Genomic DNA, 24,360 nt, shown 5'->3' on the forward strand with positions numbered 1-24,360 from the left:
CGCCAACAGCAGCGTGCTCGTTTACCGCCGTGTACGGACGACCGTTTGAAATGCTTGACCCGCCGTACGGATGATGGCGATGGAAGAAGGAAGAAAAAGCCTGGCGGCGTTTTATCGATGGTCATATGCAGATCTCCTCTTCTTGCGCAATCTCTTCTTGGGATTTAGATTTTTATGTTGCACTCGAATGAAAATGAGTAGCAACAATTGTAATGATCATGTACGCGGGTATTATATTAATAGCAGGTAGGCCATTCATCTCTTCCTCGCTTCTTCACGCTGCACTTATCCGCTGCCTCCGATATTACAGGAGCGTATCGCTGCTATTATAATTGCATGCCCACAGGACACTTAACTTTCTATCGTCCGAACGCGTCTCCAAACGTGATGACTACATCGACATATCGTTGTTTGCGTAATATTTGCCATCCTCGGCTTCCTGAAGAGATCTCGTCGCCGCTACGGGCGAGTAGGAGTTAACGCAATTTACGACAGTTGGGAAGCAGTTTAGAAAAAAAAAGGAAGACAGAAAAAGATCCGGCCAGCTTTGTTTGTATGAAAGAGAAACCAACGGGCACGTAAAACAAATGCCATGAACGCGCTTTGTCCGTCATTTAAAACGAGAAACGAGAACGACAATTTCGGAAATAATCCCGAGGAATGTAGCGGATGAATCGTTATTTCTCGCGAATTTCTATGTTTATTTTATTCTTTAAGGATGTGTCACATTTCTAAGGATGTGTCATATTTCTAAAAATATAAAAATGTCATAAACCATTCTATTATTACGTTTGAATAAAATTTAAGCACAATTTTCTTATTGGCTTAACAATTATTTAATTTTTTTGTTTTCCTTGATTTTTCTATAAAATCGCATTTTACTTCCAAATTTTACGAGGAAATAGCATTACGAATTAAATTAAACTTTTTATGTGTATTAATAAAATTCTAATAAATATTCTTAGCAGAAATTTATTTCGATTCACTTATTCGTTTAAAAGTTATTTACCTAAAATTGCAGCGGAATATGATCGTGCGCTGCATAAATCATCGTAAGTCAAATTATTTACAAATTCAATATTAAACTTATTTTTCCACTTACTTGTCCAAAAGTTATTTATCTAAATTGCAGCAAAATATGGATCATTGCATTGTTTAAGCCAAATGATTTACAAACTAAATCAAATTTCTTATATTAATAAAACTTTAATAAATATTCATGTAAAAGTTCATCAAGATGCAATTACTTCGTTTAAAAGTCATTTACCTAAAATGGCAGCAGAATATAGTTATTGCGCTACGTAAGCTATATATTATAAGACAAATTATTTTTTGTTTTGTTTTTTGCAATTCATTTCAGGACGTTTATATGTACGACCAAAATTTTTTGACTGATATTGGCTTTTTTGGCTGATTCTTTGGCTGATACTTCTAGCTGATATATGGACAAAATATTCTTAATGCTTTTCTTTTTTTTTCCACCATTTTTCTTTGTACGCAACGTCCGTAATATCTGTAACTTAGGATCGTCCGGTATGCTAAAATCTAAAAGACCATCGCGAGAAAGTGACAGTACTCTTTGTGCGGCGGTAGTAAGGTCGTAAAACGCGCGCGCAACCATCACGACGAGCGGTTCAACAATATGTATCCGCTGATTAATTACACATTTTCTCCGCGGTCCACCGCCGGTTGGGACTTTGCATAATCCCAGCGAACGACAGGTGGTAACCCAGAAAGCGAATCGATGGATGGATTCGTTCGCGCTTCAGCAACTTCAAAGAAACGTACCTGAAAATTCGTCTTTAGTGCCTCTTAGCGACTCATTCTTTTCCAAGCGAGATTCTCGCCCTCGAGATATTCTCGTCTCGCTGTGTGAACCGTATATATTGCGCAGACCGGAATAATTGGCGTGTACGAACAATTATGTGTGTGTGTGTGTGTGTGTGTGTGTGGGAGAGAGAGAAAGAGAGAGAGAGAGAGAGAGAGAGAGAGAGAGAGAGAGAGAGAGAGAGAGAGAGAGAGAGAGAGAGAGAGAGAGAGAATGCTAGCTTGAATATCGGTATTACGAAATCGCAATCAAACGGTGCCCGAGAATGTGCACGAGATTAACGCACCGAGAAAGTGTGAAGTTACCAAGCTTCGTGGTAAACTGATTGGCGCCGTGAGAGTTTATATATATCGCTAAATGATGTGGATAAAGCATCTTGCGTACAAAATTATGCACTTAAATGTCGCGAAAAACACACTGATTTTTCAAATAATATAAGAATAGTAATATAAGTGTTACGGAGCCTGTTGAACTTTTTAACTCTGTTCTGCTTGCTTGATATACGGTTTATATATTGCAGTAGTTTCAATTCCGCTAATCTCGTTACTGATTAAAATCCTCGGATTTTCCTCGTATATCTTACGATCCCTGTATTCGTATCTACGGTCCCTATATATGACAATAATTAGAAGTTTAAAACGTAAGGACGAGATAAATGCGATTTTTCAGGCAATCATGGAAAACCGCAATTTTAAACGATATGGGAATTTCGGGATTGAAATTAAAGTCATAAATTCACTTTGCTTTAAACGTGGCGCATGCTATGGAATGGCATACTGAGCATTAATATTGTATTTACCGAAAAAATATAGTTTGACAATTTTTGTATGTCGTTGAGTAAGTTATTTTATAAATTTCCGATAAAATACAGTAAATACGTACCAAAAGTATTCATACAGGGGAAATATCTTTTAAAAAAACCTTATTTTTAGAAAGTAAATAATTTGTTAACAAAAGATAAAATAGATTAAATATTTTTCAAAATTATTTTATCTAAAAATATGTGTAATAATTAAAATATGTGTAATAATTAAAATATGTTATCTCAATAATAAGCTAAAATAAAAAATTGTATTATTTGAACAAAAGTATTCATACAATAAAAAAATTTAGTTTCTGAGATCATGAACACGATTATTTTGGCATTGTTCTTTTGTTTATGTTAGAATAGAACGTATTCATTAATTAATGCTTAAATTGCTCATAAATGCTTATTTTTTACTAGATACCTAATAAAATTTTAATAAAAATCTCTATATAAATACTTTTTTGCCTTTATATAACTTTGAAGTTTAATAAATAACAGAATTATTATAAATAATTCAATAAATAGCAAACGAGATTTCATTAAAATTCTTCGATCTGATATGACGAGAGTAACGTTGACAAATCCTAAGCATCAGTGATAGAAATCAGCAAGTGATAAATGGAACTTGGACGAACTGATTAACCTCGCAAAACGCTCGTTAGAGTTATTTCCGAAGTGACGTAATTACTAGATTTTCATCACAGAAAAGTGGCAAAAGCCGTCTCGTGAATTTTCGTCGCGAATTAATTTATACATCATATCATTTATCGCAATTGAGAAGAGGGCGCAGCGAAATTTAATCTATGAGCTACGTCAACAAATTCCAGATGAGAAACGCGAGTGCGAGATCGCGTTACACGGAAGTAAGCACTTTGCTCCCGAATATCACGAACAACGATATATGATTTCATTAATAGCCTACACATGCCCGCGTATTTGCGTTGTAAATATTGCGTTTAGCAAACTAATCAACAAGCGGAATTAATGTATCATCATGAAACACGCCCCCAATTGTATTTGCCTGTAACACTGTTAACAGCATAAACGTGCAAAATACACGATTAGTATATTTTGCACATTTAAACAAATACAGAATTTATATCACATAAAAAAACAGTTTTATTGAAATAAATTTTAAAAATAAAACTATAGATACAGATTTGAAAATAATTTTATTAGAATATCAAAATAATTATGTAGGAAATAATTACGCTGAAGCTGATTGCTAAAATGTTAGAACTATTTATAGCATTATCATCAATGCTTAAGCATTGCATGTAATTAATTTCAACGGTCTAACAAAACTATTTTTAGACCTGCGTCTAGCTAAATTTTCAGAGATACTTCAACAAAACCGTTCTTTTCATATACACAGAAAGAATAACAGTTTTGCTGAAGTATTTAAAAATTTAGCTGGACATAGATCTAAAAATAATTTCGTTGAATATTATTAAAATAATTATGTAGAATGTCCAAGCTGGTTGCTGAAATGTAAAAACTTTCTACAGCATTATCATCAACGCTCAAGCGTACCACGTAATTATTTTTACGATTTAACAAAATTATTTTGAGATCTGTGTCTAGCTGAATTTTTTAATACTTTATTAAAATCGTATATATTAAAAATTTTTAAATACTTCACTAAAATTGTACATATTAAAAATTTAACTAGATACAGATCTGAAAATAATTTTGTTGGACTTTTAAAATCATTATGTAGGACGCTCACACAATTGCTTGATTGCTAAAATATCAAAACTTTTTGCAGCGTTTATCGTGTTTGAATTTTTCATGTTATTTCAATGGTTTAAAATTATTTTTGGATCTGTATCTATTCAAATTTTCAAATACATGAGCAAAATCGTTCTTTTCGCGCACGGATACAGAATTCCATCCCACTCTTCTCTCCTCGTCGATCGATCGGAAGGCACTCCACATTTGTAGATAGCTATTATAGAAATAATTTTCGCGTTTCCCTTCCCTCCTCCTCCCCAACCCCCGAGCGTTCTATACTCGCTCCGGCTCGTGCCGGATGTCGGGAAATTAGACCGGAAGCGATCTGATATTAAGTGCTTGTTAGAACTTGATGATTATCTCGAAACTTGTCGTAACTGCCGCCACGCAATTGATAGTAGTTAGGTATAGCAGCGTAATTAATAATCTCGAGCGAGAGGATCGAGAAACGGAGGCGCGCAAGTATTCAATCTCGCCACTGGCGAGAGTTTGCGACTAGGACACCGTGTGTACTCACGTCGTAGGTCCTGCGACAAACATGATGCGACATGATTGATGACAAGCGGTTATCACGCGGTGCCGATATGACGTCGCGCGACCGGTCGCGCGTTTCGACACGCACCGCAGGACATAAGGCGCGCGACGATCCAACCGGATTGTGCAAACCGTCCCGGCTCCGTAATGGGTCAGCTAATGCTTTTATCTTACGATTTTGCGCGCGTTTTGCGTGAGAATTGTGCGCAAGAATCATACAATCACGTGTGGAGGCGCGCGATCGCGATCGCGATCGCGATCGCAGATGGAAACAGCGCGAAAAAACGTCGGTTTCCTGAACCAATTTCATTTGATCGTGTTTTTCTACCAATTTCGTTAATTTATACACCGCAAGATGATTCTGATATTATTGTAAATTAATTATCGTTACAATCTCGATTTCGAATAAATACTTTGTTTGCCTCGTAACAAATATTTATTAAAAATTGTGATAAATGGAATGAAATTGATTACCGTCACGTGTTATTGATTTACGTGTTTCGCTGCAATTTAATGTTAAAAGCACCTATTTAATATCCGTGTTGCGAATAACAATAAATCTCATGTAAAAGAAATACAATTATGTGTTGCAGGATAAATACACGGTTATTTTAAAAAGTATATTTTTTCTAATTTTTCTTCTTTAATTTTGCACTCACTCTATCAATTAACAAGTGATACATGTTCGCATTTATTGTTAAATTACACAAACTAAAATTTAACACACAATACATTCCTAACTTTATTAATATTTGTAACATGTTCTCCGACGTATAACTGTACTCTTTAAATTCTTTGAAGTGGAATCTCATTCTAAAGAGTGAAAATTGAGCCAGTTAGGAAAAGAGTGGCTCAATTTTCAATCTTTAAGAGTGAGAGATTTCACTCTTCAGAGTGAGATTAACTTTAAAAGTTTTAGAGGGATATTATTGCTCATTTGCTACAACAACGACACAAGTAAAGCAAAACGGAGTTTTCCAGAAAATTAATTTTGAATGTTTGTTGAGAATGAAATGTTTCAGGTTATTAAAATATTTTAATTTTAATTTTTAAGTGCAATTTTGTAATAACTGAGTAGAAGAAATAAAAATATGTTTTAAAAAGTATGTTTTTCTTTTTTATTTTGTTTCCGTTTTTTTTTCCAAGCAACTATATAAAAAATTACAATATTTTAGTTATATTATCATAGCGAACAAATGTTATGTTTATGTACATAATTTTTCCCCACAATTCTTTTCTATACATTTTCTCCACATTACTATCTCTTAGCACGTATATACGTGAGACGTATTTCTTTCCATCGTTCCGTCTTTAAATCGTACGTTTAAGGCATAATAGCGCGCAAGGCTTACCGACAATTTTTTCTCCGCGGTTCTGCGCGTGATGTGCGTGTATGGAAGTAATAGGTGCCAGAACACGTGATGGTTTTATTATTTAACGTAATAGGGATGCTCAGGAGAGTTATGGTAATGAGCTATAATTATATAGCCACCAGTAATTCGATTATACGATAACGAATACTGTTGTATCTCTCTGAACCAGAGCAGGAGCTGTCCCGAGAGGAATAAACTATTGTTGAAATAAAAATGTCATTATTTCCAAGGAAATCCAATGTGTGCAATTTAATTTCGCTGTTTAATTTACTTCTGCGTGTAATTTTCAAATGAAACGCACGGCCTTGCGTTCGTTGCGCGAAACGTACTGAGACCGCGCAGAGCAGGAGAATGAAACTCATGAAGCGTGAACCGTGAGTAACCCTAGATTATCTCGTTAAATTTATTGAGCGCGTCGTTAAAACGACGCGACGGGGGATTGCCGGCTTGATGCGAATTCCGGAAAACGCAACGCGATTCCAGACACGCCAATAAGTATAGAACCCTCTTGTAACGTCCAGTTCCTGGCAATGTTGCGCATTGCTCAACCGCTAATCACACCACAGGCCACGGAGAAAATCTTAACCACGCCGTAAACTTTTTCCCGACCCCGACGTAACGTACACGAACTTAAAAACGCGTGCGTTTCTTGCGTTTCTCACGCATTTATCGATATAGTTCGATGCGATGATCGAATAAAGTCCCTATCCAGGTAACAACCTGACATCATTTGTTATCATTGTGACGACATCAAAATGATGACATCAGTTTGCTACTTGGATAAAAGTAAAAGTCCAATGTTGTCCTATTTTTTATCAAACTTGATGAAAAATAGCGGAAATCTAACTATCTCGGATGCAGTCTTGCCGGTCTGTTCGAAAATTATCCTCATACTTGCAATTTTTATGTATTTTAGCCATAATTTATAATATTTCTTTGTATTTTCTTCTTTTGTACCCCCAAAAAATCTCTCAGTAAAAAGAAAAATCTCCAAATTTAGAGGAAAATCCTCTAACCTGACAACAATGCTCGGATCATGACATGAAAAATTTGAAAAGCAGATATGTTAAAGGTTTTATACACTGAAAAAACTGTATTAACTTGACTAAATGCATTTAGTTTGTAGTGATTATTCAGTTCGAGTATTTTATATATTTAAGTTAAATATACGTGAGTCGTATCAATAAAATCTTGTAATTTAAACCATGTTATTTGTTTGACTTAACAAATATTTGCTTGACAGTCTATGACTGTTGAATCAACTATATTTTTTTGAATCAGTAAGTTTTTTCTCAGTGTACAGTTGTGTAAGTACATGTGCAATACTTACGCTATTTTTAATGAAACTAGAAGATTGGCCGGTATTTAAACTAAAAAATCGTACTTTTCTAGGAACACTACAAAGGTATGTAGTGTATAGTCCAAGCGCAGCGCGTTCAACCAGTGCATTTTGTCGCATTTCACGAAATTGTCGCATATGCACGCAATAAAGACCAGTGAAACCCATCTCCGAAATGCCCTCATGAAATGCACCGAGGCGCTAATGATACCTAATAACGATGGGCAGTTGTAGCGCACAGGTGCACTCGCATCGCGTTCATCACCCTGGCGGGCACGTTTGGACACGTTTCCATCGAGTGGGCTTTGAATATTTAACACGTCGTGACCGGCGCGATATTCGGCCGTTGAATTTTTCACGACGTCAGAGGTGATTTTTTTCCTCGCTTCGGCGGACGCGATGAAATAAGCTCGACAAAATTTAATCGGCGGTTAACGCGCAACGATATTTTCTCCTACATCAAAATTGACATGGCTAAAGATATTTTCGTCTGTATTGTTCCTACGTCTCGGCTTTCTCTTTTATAAAGTCCTCGTTCTCTTGGTTAAATAAGGATAGTAAAATATCTAAATTTGTCACGGTTCTAATCTTCATCATCATCCCATATTTGGCCGAATGTGGTTCGCAAATGCACAGGGTCGAGAGTCTCCTGATATTAGTTAACTAAAATTTAATCTGCGACCCCACGTCGTTTTATAGCCCAATCTCCAGAGAAAGCCAGAAGAACAAATGCCAAAAGCGACATTAAGTTATACAGATTACTTTAAAAGATTGTAAATATTAAAGAAAGAGAAGTAACAAGAATAAATTAAATTTGATTAAATTATTAATTATATTGTAATATTATTTTATCCATTATGTAAAATCATTTAAAATTCTAGCTTGTTTTGTTTGATAACTAAATCAATAGTCAGTTTTAATATGTTTGAATATTATATTAAATAAAAGTAACAAGAGTAAATTAAATTTAATTAAATTATTAATTATATAGCGATATTATTGTACGTAATTAAATCATTAAAAAAGACAATTCCTTTTTATTACCTCATTATTCGAATAATACGGTTGCTATGTGATTACCATAGAATACCATAGAAAAAGTTTCAAGGCACAGTTGCGTAAGAATCGTTAGACGATCCATCTATGTGAATTATAAACGAATCCAGGACGAATGAATTAGGTCATGCCCGGAAACTTCATTTCTTCGTCGGCAAGAGAAGGAACATCACTCGCGTGAAAATATAGATTCGCCAAATTAAGAATTATTCTTACTACCCGGAAAATATCGCGCCGTCATCTTGTCTCCTTTTAAGGATGACGAATATCCTGAACATAGAAATTCATATATTATCGTCATTATTCCCAAATATGACTCAGAAAAGTCACTTTCCTTAACGAAACGACGTTGAACCATCGATAATACCAGGACAGATAAATCATTTAACAGGTGTTTATCGATTTGCGTTTATTTTGTGGAATACTTAATCAAACTCTTATAGAAGATACGCGGAACTATTTTTACGGAAGAGAGTATTCTTAATCTTTTGTCGATGCCCCAAATTACATTTACCTTGTGATCAAAGTTTTAATATTGTTATCTTATACCGATTAAATTAAATATGTCCGAACTCTATTTACCTTTATATATTTTGACGTAATTAACAATTATTAAAAAAAACATATCACAATGAGAGTTCAAAAATAATATTTTATATCACATAAAATTTCGTTTATCTTTTTCATCCCCCTTTGAATGTTAATTGCTAAAAACTAATCTTTTTACGATTATAACAAAATATTTTTGTACATTTATAATGAGAACAATACAAGTAGAAAAACATATTTTTATGATAAATTTGGTAATTGAAATAGGTAGGGTCTAAACTTTGGCGGAATTTCGAACATGAAATAATTTTGCCTAATGCAATTTCGTCAACAAGTACTTTTTTCATCTTACTATGATGATAAAATTACAGCAGACATAGTAAGAGAGATGGCACGCTCTTTCTACAGAGTCTACCTAGGTAAGGGGGTACAATACCTATATAAAGCTTGAATGAAGATGCTCCCAGCTATTCACTCTCACCTTTCTCATAAGCGCGCGCACAACGCAAATCTTCCGGCCGAATCGTGAAGGAAGATCGACTTTAACTACCTGGTGGCAATAATTTTCTACGGAAAGGATTTCACTTACAGGTGAGTCTCAACATTTAATATTTATTATACACACACACGCGCGCGCACGCACATACACACACATATATATATATATATATATATATATAAAGCACATATACATCAGGGAAAAGAAAAGTCAATCTATATAATCTTTGAATTATTTTATATTCGGTATTTAAATAGAATGTCTAACATATCTCATTCATCACTTTTCTACACACACGATAATAAATTTATTTATTTTATTATTAGAATATGTCTTAGATATATTCTAATAATATAAAATAAATATAATAAAATAATCTTAAATATATTTTATATATATATTTGAGAATATATGTAAGTCAAAGCGTTTATTAATTTGACAGCAGACAGCATTATAAATGTTAAGTAATAAATTGAGACAATTGCAAGTCATTTCGTATTTCTTATCCAACGTATCTAATATTAACATTAATGGTATCTTTCGTAAGCAACATACGTCTGTATTTTTAAAGATTATTCGTAGATTTCATAAGTGAGATCAAGATCCGACGTATATACAGATAAACAAACATTTTTTTTAATAAACTTGTTTTATTCGTCGCGGGACAGTACTTTCCTTGAACGTACGATGTCAAAGTCGTGAGCGAATTGCAGTCGAAGGAGAAAAGAGAAGCGAGTGTGAGAATCATTGTGCGAGAGTGAGAGTGAGAAATGATGATTGCTCGTTTTGGTCACCGTATCCTCGAAGAAAGTGAGCACACGTGTGAATATATACATATACATACGTTGTGAGCACGGCACGCACCGCGCACGATGATGGTACAGAGATTCACTTGTTGCACGCAGATGAAGATATACGCAGATGTCGAGGAATTCCTCTCTTCTTATTTCTCAAGTGGATTTGACAACAAACAATCAAACATATCGAGTATCAAAAAATAAACTGCAGGTTTTTATACTCGGTTGCAATAATCATTTCTATCTTTGTTTTATATATTTTAATTAAAATATATAAAATATTGAGTAATTAACATTTAAAGGTAAACTTCAAAATTTCTCAAGTGCTACTGACAGCAACAGTCAAACGAATCGAGTATCAAAAAAACAAACCGCAGATTTTTATACTCGGCTGCAATAATTATTTCTGCCTTTTTTTATATATTCTAATAAAAATATTGAGAAATTAAAATTTAAAATTAAACTTGAAAAATACATTTACGTGGCAAATAATTTTTTTTTTAAATCACAAAACAGCGCGATATTAAAAACTATGAAAGACGACAAATTTCTAATATTAACTGTACCTTTCTATGAAAAGATTCCGAAACCACTAGAAATAATGAAGTTCAAAAGCAAGTATATTTTATTTTCCATTCGCTACGTGGGAAGAAGATAAAATCATATTGCTTGTTCGTACAATAGTAAAAGTCATTTCGCATGTCTTCCGCACAAGCTGACTTCGCGCAAAGATACGGAAGAAAAAAATGATTATTGGAGTTTTCGTTGCACACGCCTCGTGACATTTATCTTCGCGGATTAGACGTTACGAAACGCACGAAGGAACAAGAAGAGTTTGCGACACACTTAGTCTCTATTGAATAAAAATATAAACGTGATGATGCAAGACAAGGTCCTAACCTCTTCTATATTAAGAGTTATATCATTATTACTTGTATTAATATTGTAGTAATTATTAATAATCTATGAAATTGATGCCATTTGTCAATACATCACACTTCCAATTACGAAATTTGTAATGGATTGAGATTACTACATCTAAGAAGGAATAAATTTATCCACGAGTTATTCGTGTAATAACGTGATTCGGGAATATAATGAATATAAATAAATTACGAAACACGCGCTATGTGTAAATCCTTTAATAAAATTCCATATAAATCTCTAATAAAATTCCTGACATCATATGAATTGATAGACAGAGAAATAATATTAGAATAACTGATAAAAATACTTCTCATATATTCTCTAATGCGAATTACATTGCATATATATCTAATTTAATATTTTGTTTGTATTTTGATTAATCGCGGTGAGTAAAGTAAATTCCTAGAAAAAGAAAGTAATTTTGTTTTCGTGACAATCGATGACCTACTTTGAAAACACAACTTCTAAAAAGATTTCTGCTCCAGATGCATTATTTTAAAAAAATCTTTATAAAGCTATAATTTAATTAGTGTTAAAATATATCACTAATTTTACAAAGTGCAACTGAAATATCTATTTTATCGAATAAACATTTCAAATAAATTTTTTTTAAAAGAAAAAATTTGTAAAATATTCTTTGAAAAAAATGTTTGGCTTAATCGCATTATTTTAAAAAACAGATCTTTACAAAGCAATAATTTAATTGTCATAAAAAAAATATATATATATATATATTATACTAATCATTTATATATAATATATATTACACTAATCAATTTATTATAAAATAACGTATTATAAAATAACTAAAATATTTAGATTTTATCGAATAATCATTTTAAGCAAATTCTTTTTGAAGCAAGAAGTTTCCAAAATGTTTTCTACAGTGAGTTGTCAAATTCATCTTGTAACATTCATAACTTCGTATTTTTATATCAACATCCTTATACTCACGTACACAGTATTGACATCCTTTCGCTAGTCACGGTACTTAAAATGCGTTTTCTACAGCACTACATAATAGTAAAGACACGTGCGTGAAGAGTTTGACAAAAAAAAAAGAGAAAAGAAGGGGATCTCACATATACAAACACGAGATGATAGAAAGAGAAAAAAAGAGGGAGAAAAATATAAAAAAAAGGAGAACTAAAGTGAAAGAAAGGATAAATCGTTCTCGTACGTGTGCAAAGAATATATTAAATGTCAATGAACGAGCTTGAAAAACGCGCATGCCTCACCATCCGAGGAATTTAACAGTAAAGTTCACGCTTTCCCAACCAAGTATACCCACGGGGTACGTTTTTGCGGTCACTTAAAAATTCGCGAACGTCATTTGTCTCAAGATAAATAATCCTCCGGCGCAGAATTCACAGCCGAATCTTTGAAACGAATGATCGTAATTTTTTTTTTTCTTTAACGGGACGGTTATGTCTTTCTGAAACGCGGAGAAACCCAGAGAAGCTGATAGAGTACGTAAATCATTCGGTGAAGGAAAATGTGAAAAACGGCGTATGGAAAAACGATGAAGATGCAAGATTTGTCGGTCGAACACGGTCAAGGTATTCTACTCGCGCGACTTTTACTATCGCTGAATGTCCGAACGAAAACTTATCCCGACTATCGTGCATTATACGAAGTTACGTATTTGGAATCGCCGACTGCTGACATTGATGCGGTAGAAATCACGTTTGTATCACCTCGGTGATTTTTCATCGTCAACACGGCCGATTTCAGCAGGTTAGGTCGGCATTCGCCGATATATACGCCGATGTATAAGGAAATCGATGTCCCCGTAACCCAGACCTATTGGACGTAACAGTTTTCACTACGTGAGTCCGCGTCGGCCGCAAACCACTGGCCGTTGTGTACACTTAAATCGTTCCGTCATTAGCATCATTCGCGCCATTAGCGTTCAGCGTCCAGCATGAGTAGAGTTCCTCTCTTGATATCGAATTTAATTTAACGTGCTACGAATAATTTTGCGCTCACCGAAATATTGCGCGTTGCTCGGAAGAATGCACCGCCATAATTTCATCTACCACCTGTCGTTTATACAGTATCGTTGAACAATATCGACCTCATTATATCGTACATATATGGATATAATATACAGAATACAGTGAGTGTGCAAAAAGTATTTATATAGAGAAGATATCTTTTTAAATAACCTTTTTCTTAGAAAGTAAACATTAATTAGCAATTTAATAAAGAATAAAGTAGATCGTATGGTTTTCAAAATTATTTTACCTAAAAAGAAATGTGTAATATTAAAATATATTATCTCAGTAACAAGCAAAAATAAAAAATAGTATTATTTGAATCTACCATCTGTCGTTTATACAGTACGTTGGACAGTATCGATCTTATTATATAGTTACATATAGTATAAAGAATACAATGAGTGCAAAGAGTATTCGTAAAAAGAAGATATCTTTTAAAAAACTTATTTTTAAAAAATAAATATTAATTAGCAATTTATTATTAAAAAATAAAATAGATTGAATATTTCTCAAAATTATTTCACCAAAAGAGATGTGTAATATTTAAAATATGTTACCTCAATAATAAGCAAAAATATAGAATTGTATTATTTGGACACACAAAATATTTGTATAATAAATATTTGTTCGAGGAATTTAACTTCTAAGAGATCATTAAATATGGTTTTCGTAAATTCTCTTGTTTATGTTAGGACAGCGAACGCTACTCATCGTTAATGAATTGTTAATTAATGTTTATCTTCAAATAAAATTTTTTTCACGAAAATCTTTTCTGTACAAATACTTTTTGCATTCACTGTATGTATCCAATTAAAAATCAGATGTTATCTTTGAACAGTGAGTTTTTAAATTAAATTGTCGCGAGTAGAAATAATTTAGATAATTTAAAAAACCAGGAAAATATTCACGCTACTTGCATCATACTAAAACTTTAATGCAAAGAAAATTTCGCTTCATATCATAATAAAGATAATTCTGCATCCTTTTAGCGTGCGCTAATATAAAACAATCACGCAGCCCGAATTATCGTAAATAATATAAAGTTAATTATTTCCTAAATAAGTTGCAAAAAAATTTTAATATTCTTTGTTATCTCAAATTAAAAATATTTTTTATATTAACAATATTAGTTCGACTTGTAATTCCCGGTCGATGATCGAGCAGTCTTAAAGATTTAAAATCATCACGCATCAGATTTAAGTCATATAATCTCGAGTAGCCCAGTTCCATGATTCCATGGACCCAGCTCATTACGAAACCTCCATAATAAACGAGTGCTGTCCCGTCTCGTTATTAAAATGCCGACATCGACAACAAAGCGGCCAGCGATGTGGCGAAGAGGAAACCGCAGTATCTCAAGTGCATGCTACACTTGCCTAATCGCGCGACCGCAAACAGCAACGTTACGGCTGGACTGCCTGCGCAAAGTTACACGAATTTCGCACAATTGCACGACGCAGACGTCGAGACAGAATGTTTTTTCGAGGCACAAATTATGATATTCTAATACGCCGACGCGATGCCGGTGTAGATTTCGAAAGAATGTACCTTCCTCACATAGCACTGACAGAGCACGAGGTAGGGCATGGTGTTAATTAACGCGTAATTAGTACCGGTACGTTAATTTAATTTTCAACGTAATGGGGACTCCAACGAGATCAAGAAAATCCTACTGATGTATATATACTGCAGCGTGATATTGTATTCGCAAAATTACGACCGAAACGAAAAATGAGACGCATGCATAAATCTTTCGCGACTCGCACGCGTCACGAAACCGCAACAATTAGCGGTTCATCAAATAGTTTAATGACATCAACGTGGGTATCAATTACATGCTACGCGTACAGCGATGAATATACTGAATAAAAGCGATATCATTTTCTTAGATGTATAATAAGAATAGTGTTTATCAATGGCGATTTTCATTAACCTTCAATTGTATGCGAAATAATTTGGTTGAAGTTGAATTACCTAAAAATTTCGCTAGTAATCTTACTTGGACTATCAAAATAATTATATAGAAAGTTCTGACTGGTTGCTAGAATGTTAAAACTTTTTGCATCATTGTCATCAATGTTTAAGCGTTCCATATAATTATTTTAATAATCCAACAAAATTATTTACACATGTTATTTACATATGTATCTAAATTTTTAGATAATTCAGCAAAATCATTTTTTCAGTATAGATAATGGAGCTTCTAAAATTTCAGCCACTTATTTATATAACTTATTTATATAACTTTCTCTTTAGAAAAACAAAAAAACTTAATTTTGTGCACATTTAATGCTAAGAAATACAAGAAGATGAACAGTGATAAATAGTAAATAAAATGGAATGCAATTATTCCTCTTTTTTTATAGAAGTTCTTTATTAAAAAAGATTGTACTACGTAATCTACTATTGTGTAATGTCCAAATTAAGAGTTAAACAGGTTAAATATGTCGCTTTTGCATGACTGTCACATTTTTCATACTCGAGAATATTGCTGCGAAATTAGAAGAGAAGATAGTATTATGGCTTTTCTAGGTATAATATTTCTTCTTGATATCTCTGCTATTAGATCGCGAATTCTAATGATTATTTATTGAATATTTATAAAATATCATATTTATAAATATCATATTTATAAAATTATTTGTTAATCCCCCCTTATTATGCCAATACATAACAGCTGGTATATGATAACTCATTTTTACTCTCAAGCATTTTTTAAAGCATTTAATTATACATATTTCTTGATTTTTCTTAAACCACGTATTAATTAACGTATTTTGCAACGTTAAACAATATAACTCCATAAACATTCTAATTACTAATCTAATTAGTCTTTTTTATTTTTGAGGTTTTTATATAAAAATAATTATTCAGTAAGTTGATTGTAGCACTACATTCTAATCTGCAGTTCACATTACATATTGATACTATAAATTTTTACTGAGTAGCGGAAAAAGTAGTCAGTTTTTTTAAACAAAACCAAATTTTAATTTTTGCAGAAAAACCATATTACCATTTCTGTCTTCTTTCTCTTTGATTATACAGTATTGTTATATTCTTATAAATAATATTTTAAGTAATAAATATTTTATAATTTTGAGTCTAAAATTGAATTACATGCATTTTGATGAATGTAATCACTAAAATGTTAAATTTAAATATTGATTAACAAAGTTAAAATAATTTGTATAATATAAATAAAATATGAGGGGCCATAATAATCTATCTTCTCTTCCATTGCTATAAAATAATTTGTTTTCATGTAAATCGGGTTATCTTAATGATTTATCTCGCCATCACACTCTCTACATGTATTTGTAATTGATTAAACCTAATTTAATAATTGGAACCTGTGACTTGTGTAACCGAATCAATCTCCTGGTATAATTATTACGAATTTCTTTCTCATACTTATTTTCGTAATTTAATATCTATCGTGAGACTCGAGAAAATCTTCGCATACACGCATCAGTTGCTATAAAATAAAAAATCCTGGCTCAAAGATGTGCAGAATGAAAAAAGGGGTGAATAAAAAATTCAAAGAAGCAAAAATAATGAGAATTTTGCGGAGTTAAATACCTCTATCTAGTCAGTTCAAATATGAAACTAAAATCTTAGAAAATTAAAAATCTACAATGTTATTGATCAACAAGAAAGGAGGAAAAGTATATTAATTTATCTGATTTATCGATCAACAGAAAGATCCTGTGATAGACGATTCTCGCAATGCGTAGGTATGTTCCAAGGAGAACACATGTAAAAGCAAGCACATGCCTACCGGTATCTATACGTCCTTCTAACCGGCGCTAGGTACGACTTTCACCTTTCACCTTGCTCAAGCACGATTCCACTGTTGACTTCTCGATCTTTTACCCTACCGATCCGACACAGCATCGACGCTTGGATGCATCAGATCGTACGAGTGCGGATAGGAACCAAAGGCGGCCGCGTCACGATTCGGTTTCACTAGCAGATTCATAGCATAAAACTAAGGCGATGGAAAGCATCCATGCATCCTTGCATGGATGCTTTCCCGTGCCTTCTGTAGGTACAGCATGGGTTAACCTTTAGATTTCAAGTTCGTGTAACGAGATAATGACGCTTATTTAGGCGCAGGGCCTGAAAGAAGAATTCACTAAATCACGAGGAAGTCATGCGGAATTTGCATTTCGTATATAATGCTACAAATGAGTAATTATCTGTCAATTCGTGCGAATGATTGAATATCATAATATATGTGTTGTACTACTGCTGCATTTATTATATTCCAATAATTATTTTAATACAATGATTATCATTGCATGAATTGAAATTGTTATTTATTTATTGTAACTGTGAATTTGACTGAATTAAATATTAAAATTTTAATCATATCATAATTGATAATGCTATCTATTTTGTTCATGTATTAAATTATAAATTTCAATCATACATCAAAAGAGAGGTACTGCATGAATTTTCATCTAATAATAAATAAAGGATTTTCTGCAATAACTAAATAAATCCATTTTTTTTAATCTGATGTCTATCATTCTCTATCAGTACTATATCGTTAATAATTTTGTTCCGGCAAAAAAACAAAAAACGAGAAATATAAAAATTTAACATTTGCATATGATATTTTTATTAAAAGCAATTTCTAACATTTTATAAATAAAGTATGTAAAGAAATGATTGTTTCGTACACACTTAATATATTTCCTTTTTCACATTTATTATTATTATTAATATTTAAAAAAATTGATGTAAAATATATTATAAATAATAGCAAATATAAAATTTTTCCAAGAAGTAAACCAGGTTTTTATTTTTTTTTTATGGATTTTCAAAATATTATATTAATCATAGTCTAAAATTTCATTTTTATATCTATTCCTATTGTATCTGTTTCCTCCAATGTAGATAAACTTTAATCGCGATTCAACTTACTTTTCATCGTTTTTTAACTCTCAGAATTAGAAAAAGATGAGGAGTAAATCAAACCGAAATTAAAGTTAATCTGCATTAACAGAAATAAGATTTATATATCCAGAGAAATATAGCACGCTTATAACATACATACAATAAATGATTTTTTTAATTTTTTGTTTCTTGAAAATTTAACTTTTTATACATGTTTCATGAAAAATCTTTAAATATATTTTATTTGTTTTTTATGAGACCGTAAAGGAGTACGACTGCGAAGAAAATCCATATTTAAAATTAAAGTAACGAATGTCGTATTAATGAAAATCTCTATGAAAGAAAAAGAATGCCATCTTATCTACATAAATAAAAGCAGCAACATCTGAATGACCAAAAATACATGATTAAGTGTTCGCGAGTATAGTCATAAATTATACTAACAAGGTGGTCTGGAATTATGAGACATGTGAGACAAGACAGAGTGATTATACCGCACGTAATCCGCCCTGACGAAACACGCCGCTAACACACGCTGCAGCACGTGAGAAGAGATGAACAATAATGGAAACGACGTCGGCTCTAAATTAAAAGACATTTAGCGATCGCGATCCGAGATTAAAGAACGAGCGCCATTATACTCGCACGCTAAATTTTTCACTAAAGCTCTGTTGAAATAATTGCACGCGGTTTCTTCCTTTTTTCTTTCCACAACGATTAATTTCGCCATGTTTTGAGACCTTGGAGATCATCCAGCTAGTTGCAACTTACTGACAAAACAATTATCTGTACAGTCATCGCGTTGCCGAAATAATGCTTGCCTGTTTAATCCTTGCAAGAAGGATGAGTTTCATTCGCGTCCGCGATTCGGAACCTTGGGTATTCCACCGAGCAATTACGGTCCAATTAGAAAACCACCATGGTATTCTTCGGCAATGTTACTTTCGAAATTCTTGATGGATACGGTTGGGCTACGGTAGTTGTTCTTTGTACAATTCGCGCATTCCGACACGCATGTGGAGATCTTGAAGAAACACGCGCTTAAATGTATAGATACACATATAATGTGTAAACAGCGATTTTCATAATTGACGACATGGTTTTTCATATACCGTCCCAGAACACGGAAACCCAGACCTTGAGGAGAAATCACGCGCGCGCACTCTCGCATGCCTCCTCTCGCAATAAGTCATCCCGCTTGCACGGTGACGTCAACTGTCAAAAGCTGCGATCATGGTCATATAGATTTCATAATGATCACTTTCTACTTTCGACGAGGAAACCGGCCTACCGCCATCCGCGACTCATCATCCTTGGGTAAACCTTCATATTCCCGCGAGTTAATGACACTTGACCCTCGCAACGTCGAAAGCGATTTCGCGCGGGACGATTATTTCTATTGAAGAAATTCCGATCGAAATTGAAAGTATTAATATAGCGTGAAGAGATAGAAAAAGAGAGGAAAAAATGCTGTCATTAATTGAAATAAAATTTACAGGCCAAGGATGAGGCTCATCGCGGCGATTCTCGTCGTCGCTCTCTCGGATGCAGCGGTGTATGGCCAAGACTTCGGCGGACACGCGCTCTTTGTGAGAACCGCAGACGCGGATCCCGGTAAGAAAAATGCGAGAGAATTCTATAAGTCCGCCTTAAGCACAATCAGCGAACGAGAGAGAGAGAGAGAGAAAGAGAAACGCTATAATTGTATAGTGATAAATTGATCACAAACGAATGGTTTAAAATTCATTAGCACACTCGAGAGTCCAACGGGCTGCTGCCTCGGTATCGCCGGCAGACGTGATGGCGCAAAATATCCTAGAGTGGATTCAAGGGATCTACCAGCAGGGCACACGTAAAAGTAGGTTTCCGAATTTCGTCGACAGGAAACGGCACGAAGCCATCCTTATCGCCGTGCGCGCATATTAACGAGTATTTTCTCATGATGATTGAATTTAGCTGCAGTCTAACGTTGCGCGCTGATTTATAGACAGTTCAGTGCCGCTGATGGTCAGAGATGGACGCTATTGTGGATGTGTATTGCGCAAAAGAAAGCTGCGACTATGCCAATACCGCCTCACCAATTTAAATATTATAGACGCACAAAATCATTCATCCATAAATACGCTATGCTATTAATCAATCATTTTAACGTGACATTTAGAAGTCACGGAATTAGCTTTATGTTCGACGCTGGGATTGGCTTTGATGCACGTTTATTCGAACTGACATAAATAGTTTTCTCCTACAAAGCATTAAGTCAATGCACTCTTAATTAACTCTTTAGAATATACTCTCTTGTTTTCTTTAATTAAAATTCAAAGAGATCGATCAACACTAAAATTAATCAATGTTCATGGACTTCGATGGTATTATCGATAACTTCAATGTAAAATATAAGTACATTTTTTAATATTATGAATGACATTGCTTCCCAGTCAATAGTAAGTTTCAAAACAATTAACTTTAATCCATAGAGTTTTTAATTTATATAATACCTTAATAAATAAATTCCATCAAAGTCATCGAATGTTTTTAATAAATCGTTCTCTTTTATGCAGCACTAAATATATTCTTAATTAACTCTCTAAAACTTACGTTTTCCTTTACCTTTTATTATTTTTTTTTTTTTAATTAAAACTTAAAAAGAGTGATATGTACATAAAACTAATCGATCTTTATAGACTGCGATGGCATAATCGATAATTTCAATAACAAATTTTTATTGATGTCATCGTAGTGTTCACAGATTACAAAGGAGTCTCACTCTTGAGCTCACGTATTTTTACAGTTCGTCAACAATCGGATGCGAATGCATACTTGCCACCCTACAGCACACAACGACCGCCTGAAAAACCCCGACCTTTCCAGGCCACGAGTTCTCAACAAAGTGATATATCAGGCTATACCCCTCAGCGACCATCATCACTGTATACTCCGCCAAATATTGGTTACTCATCATCTGGGCAACCTTCCACGCCATTTTCTACTCCAAGACCGAGCCAACAACCTTCGTCAACGTATGTGCCGCAAGGCTTCAGAGGCTCCACGTCCTACAATCCCCGACCGAGTCAACCCTCGTATTCCAACGCAGGCTCATCGGCCTTTCCACCACTGAATCCCCCGGAATCGTCGTCCACTTACCTACCGCCGCAGCCACCGCTTTTCCCATCGACCAGTCCAAGACCTCCTTCTGAATCCACGATCGGTAAGCCCCTCTTTGACAGGTACGGATATAGACTCAAAAGCATTATGCCATCTGAGTATTTTTTAGGAGTCTCAGGACCCTCAGGACCAATCCCGACAAGAGGCTATCCTAGTTCAGGTTATCCTACTTCGAGCGGGGGATATTCAACTACCGAAAGACCGCTCCCTCCCTTTACTACACCAAGTGAAACTGGAACAGGTGCTGTTACTGGTGAAGTTACCAGAGGAGAAGGCCCTGGAACTACTGGAACTGGAACTGGAGGTATTTGTTTGTATTTGTTTGTCACAGCCAGTGTAACATAAATGCAAAATACATGAAAAAATAATTTTCTTTTATTTTTCAGAAACTGCTCAAGCTGAGGATGATCTCAGTCATCCCCCGCATATTCATAATCTCGATGTCCAATGCAGTAAGACAATGATGACGATCAATATCGAATTCAATCGCGCTTACGACGGCATTATTTATTCTAAAGTAAGAGAGCGTGAAATAAAACAATCTCTTTCACAAAAAAGTACCGATAATAATGTATCGATTTTGTCTAACTTCAGGGATTTTTCATGAATCCGGAATGTACCTACGTAAAACAGAATTCCGGCTCAACAACATACTCTTTTACGGTGAATCTGGAGTCCTGCGGAACTCAGTTCATCAACGATTTCGAGGGTGAAGCTGGTCAAGCGTATTTGGAAAACGTCCTCGTATTACAAGTCGGTGTCGAACTAACTAAATTTATTAGCTTGATTTTCCACGGGTTTTATTTGTTACATTTAGCTCGTAAAAAATCACATGTGATAGAAAATAATTATTAGACTTTGAAATAAAAAAATTCTTATTGCTAAAGAATGAACCGGGTATACAAGAAGTCTGGGATACAATTCGAAGAGTACGATGTCTCTGGGAAGGGAACATCAATAAGGCCCTAACGGTGAATCTCTCAGTAGATATGTTGAATCAAGAAATCGTCACCTTTAGTGGCGATACTGCGACAGCTAAATTGGATATTCAAATCGGTAAAGGACCTTTCGCACCAGCAGCCGATGGACTCGTAAAGATTGGAGAAACAATGACTTTAGTAGTTTTTGTAGAGGGCGATCCTGGTTTCGACCTTCAGGTATGTATTAAAAATCATCTTTTATATGCATAATGATAATTCATTGATAGAATTATGTTCCAATAAAAAATGTATAGATGTAATTAATTCATGAATATATATATATATATATATATATATATATATATATATTATATATACACAAGAAATAATTATTTTTCGATTTTTATTTTTACGTGTTCTTCTTTAATTTTAAGATTACAAAACTTTTATTTGTTACAAGAAATATAAATTAAACAATTATTTATAATTATTTTCAAGGTCCGTGACTGTTTGGCGCGAGATGAAGCCTCAACCAATATGCTGCAGCTCACCGATGAAAGAGGCTGCATTTTGAAACCGAAACTATTCGGTGCCTTCCAAAAGACAAATGATACCGGCAATACAGGCGCTTCTATTATCGCTTATGCGTTCTTCCAAGCCTTCAAATTCCCTGATGTTATGGATCTATTCATTGAATGTAATGTCGAACTATGTAAAACTAACTGCGAACCTTGTCCGGAAGCGAATCAAGTAAGCCACAAAATCAATATTCAAATGTAACACATTATATATAATATTTGGTAAAATTATCGCACCCATTGAATTAACACATAATGTATTTTAAAATCATCATTTCTTATAATGATTGAAAAAAAATTTCTTGTGATAATTTATAAAATATTTTGAAATATTCGAAATTATTTTAAATTTTATACAAAATTCCTTATTTCTCGAAATAAATCATACTAAATAACTTTACATTTTTCTTACATATTATATATAATTTATTTTAGCAAATCGAACCAGGAAGACGTCGCCGATCGATAACATATGCACTACCATCGGCCAACTCATCGAATACGGTTCTGTTATCAGATCCGGTTCGTGTTGGCCGACGTTTCAAAGTGATTATGTTAGATGACTTAAGTGCAGCATCCAGCCAGATTCTGGAAAGTATGGAGGAAACGGCTGTCGAGACGATGACAAAAGCGAAAGAGGTTTGCATGAGCAACGGTGGATTTTACACTACCTTCTCTCTTATGTTAAGTACACTCTTCGTCGCGACCATAAGCGCGGCTGTATTATATATTAAGTTACAACGAATTCGCAGACCGAAATTTGTGGATTCGTAGAACGGTATTATTTTTATAATCCTTATCGCAATAATACCAAGAAAGAAGTTGCGTAGAAAACAACGAACGCGTGCCAGTAATCAAATAATAATTTAAATGATAAGAGAGATGTTACTTTATCGCTTTATAATCATTTAATTACGAAAAAACTGCTGAAGGTAAATATGTGTACCAAATTTTTTGAAATAACTGTTATTAACAGTAGGCAAAGAAATTCTTCCAGCTTATTGCTTTTAAATATTTATAACTAAATTTTAATGATCGTTACTTTTATCCATACACACATAGAAAATGTATTCTGCTTAATAGCAGAATAGGAAAATAGCCATATTTATACATCAATCTATAAACATCTAACAAACTACTCGTGCAGTCTTCAGACGACGAGAGTGCTCATTTTGCGTAATGCTTGAATACCAATACATGGTATTTATTGCAATAATTCAATATCATCATAATGTAAATCTTGTACTTGACAATAAATTATATTTGTAAAAAAGATTATTTCTTCTTTTAGCTTTCTTTTATCATCTCCTTTCTTAAATATTACAACAATTATTAACAATTATTACTGAAGACA

At 33.7% G+C, this 24,360-nt stretch overlaps 2 protein-coding genes across 5 annotated transcripts in view; one reads left to right on the top strand and one right to left on the bottom strand.

Annotated features, from left to right (window-relative positions):
- Positions 1–24,360, bottom strand: part of LOC105151446 (uncharacterized) — a 228,111-nt gene that overhangs the window by 194,648 nt on the left and 9,103 nt on the right. The window lies entirely within an intron of this gene.
- On the top strand, positions 9,704–24,283 carry LOC105151443 (hypothetical protein). Of its 4 annotated transcripts, XM_011065148.2 has the most exons (10): positions 9,704–9,812; positions 19,845–19,960; positions 20,097–20,204; positions 21,135–21,551; positions 21,618–21,812; positions 21,895–22,025; positions 22,103–22,261; positions 22,396–22,665; positions 22,927–23,178; positions 23,442–24,283. In XM_011065148.2, the coding sequence occupies exons 2-10, from the start codon at positions 19,852–19,854 to the stop codon at positions 23,778–23,780; spliced, it is 1,980 nt and encodes a 659-aa protein (XP_011063450.1). In that variant the 5' UTR covers positions 9,704–9,812; positions 19,845–19,851; the 3' UTR covers positions 23,781–24,283. The 4 variants fall into 4 exon arrangements, with proteins under 4 accessions (XP_011063450.1, XP_087271723.1, XP_087271725.1 ...); XM_087415597.1 differs by having other exon boundaries at positions 21,135–21,812; positions 23,442–23,780; XM_087415599.1 differs by lacking the exon at positions 20,097–20,204 and having other exon boundaries at positions 21,135–21,812; positions 23,442–23,780.

Source organism: Acromyrmex echinatior, chromosome 18 (genome assembly GCF_024713525.1).
Source record: "Acromyrmex echinatior isolate Ae372 chromosome 18, ASM2471352v2, whole genome shotgun sequence".
In the NCBI taxonomy this organism is placed as follows: Eukaryota; Metazoa; Arthropoda; class Insecta; order Hymenoptera; family Formicidae; genus Acromyrmex; species Acromyrmex echinatior.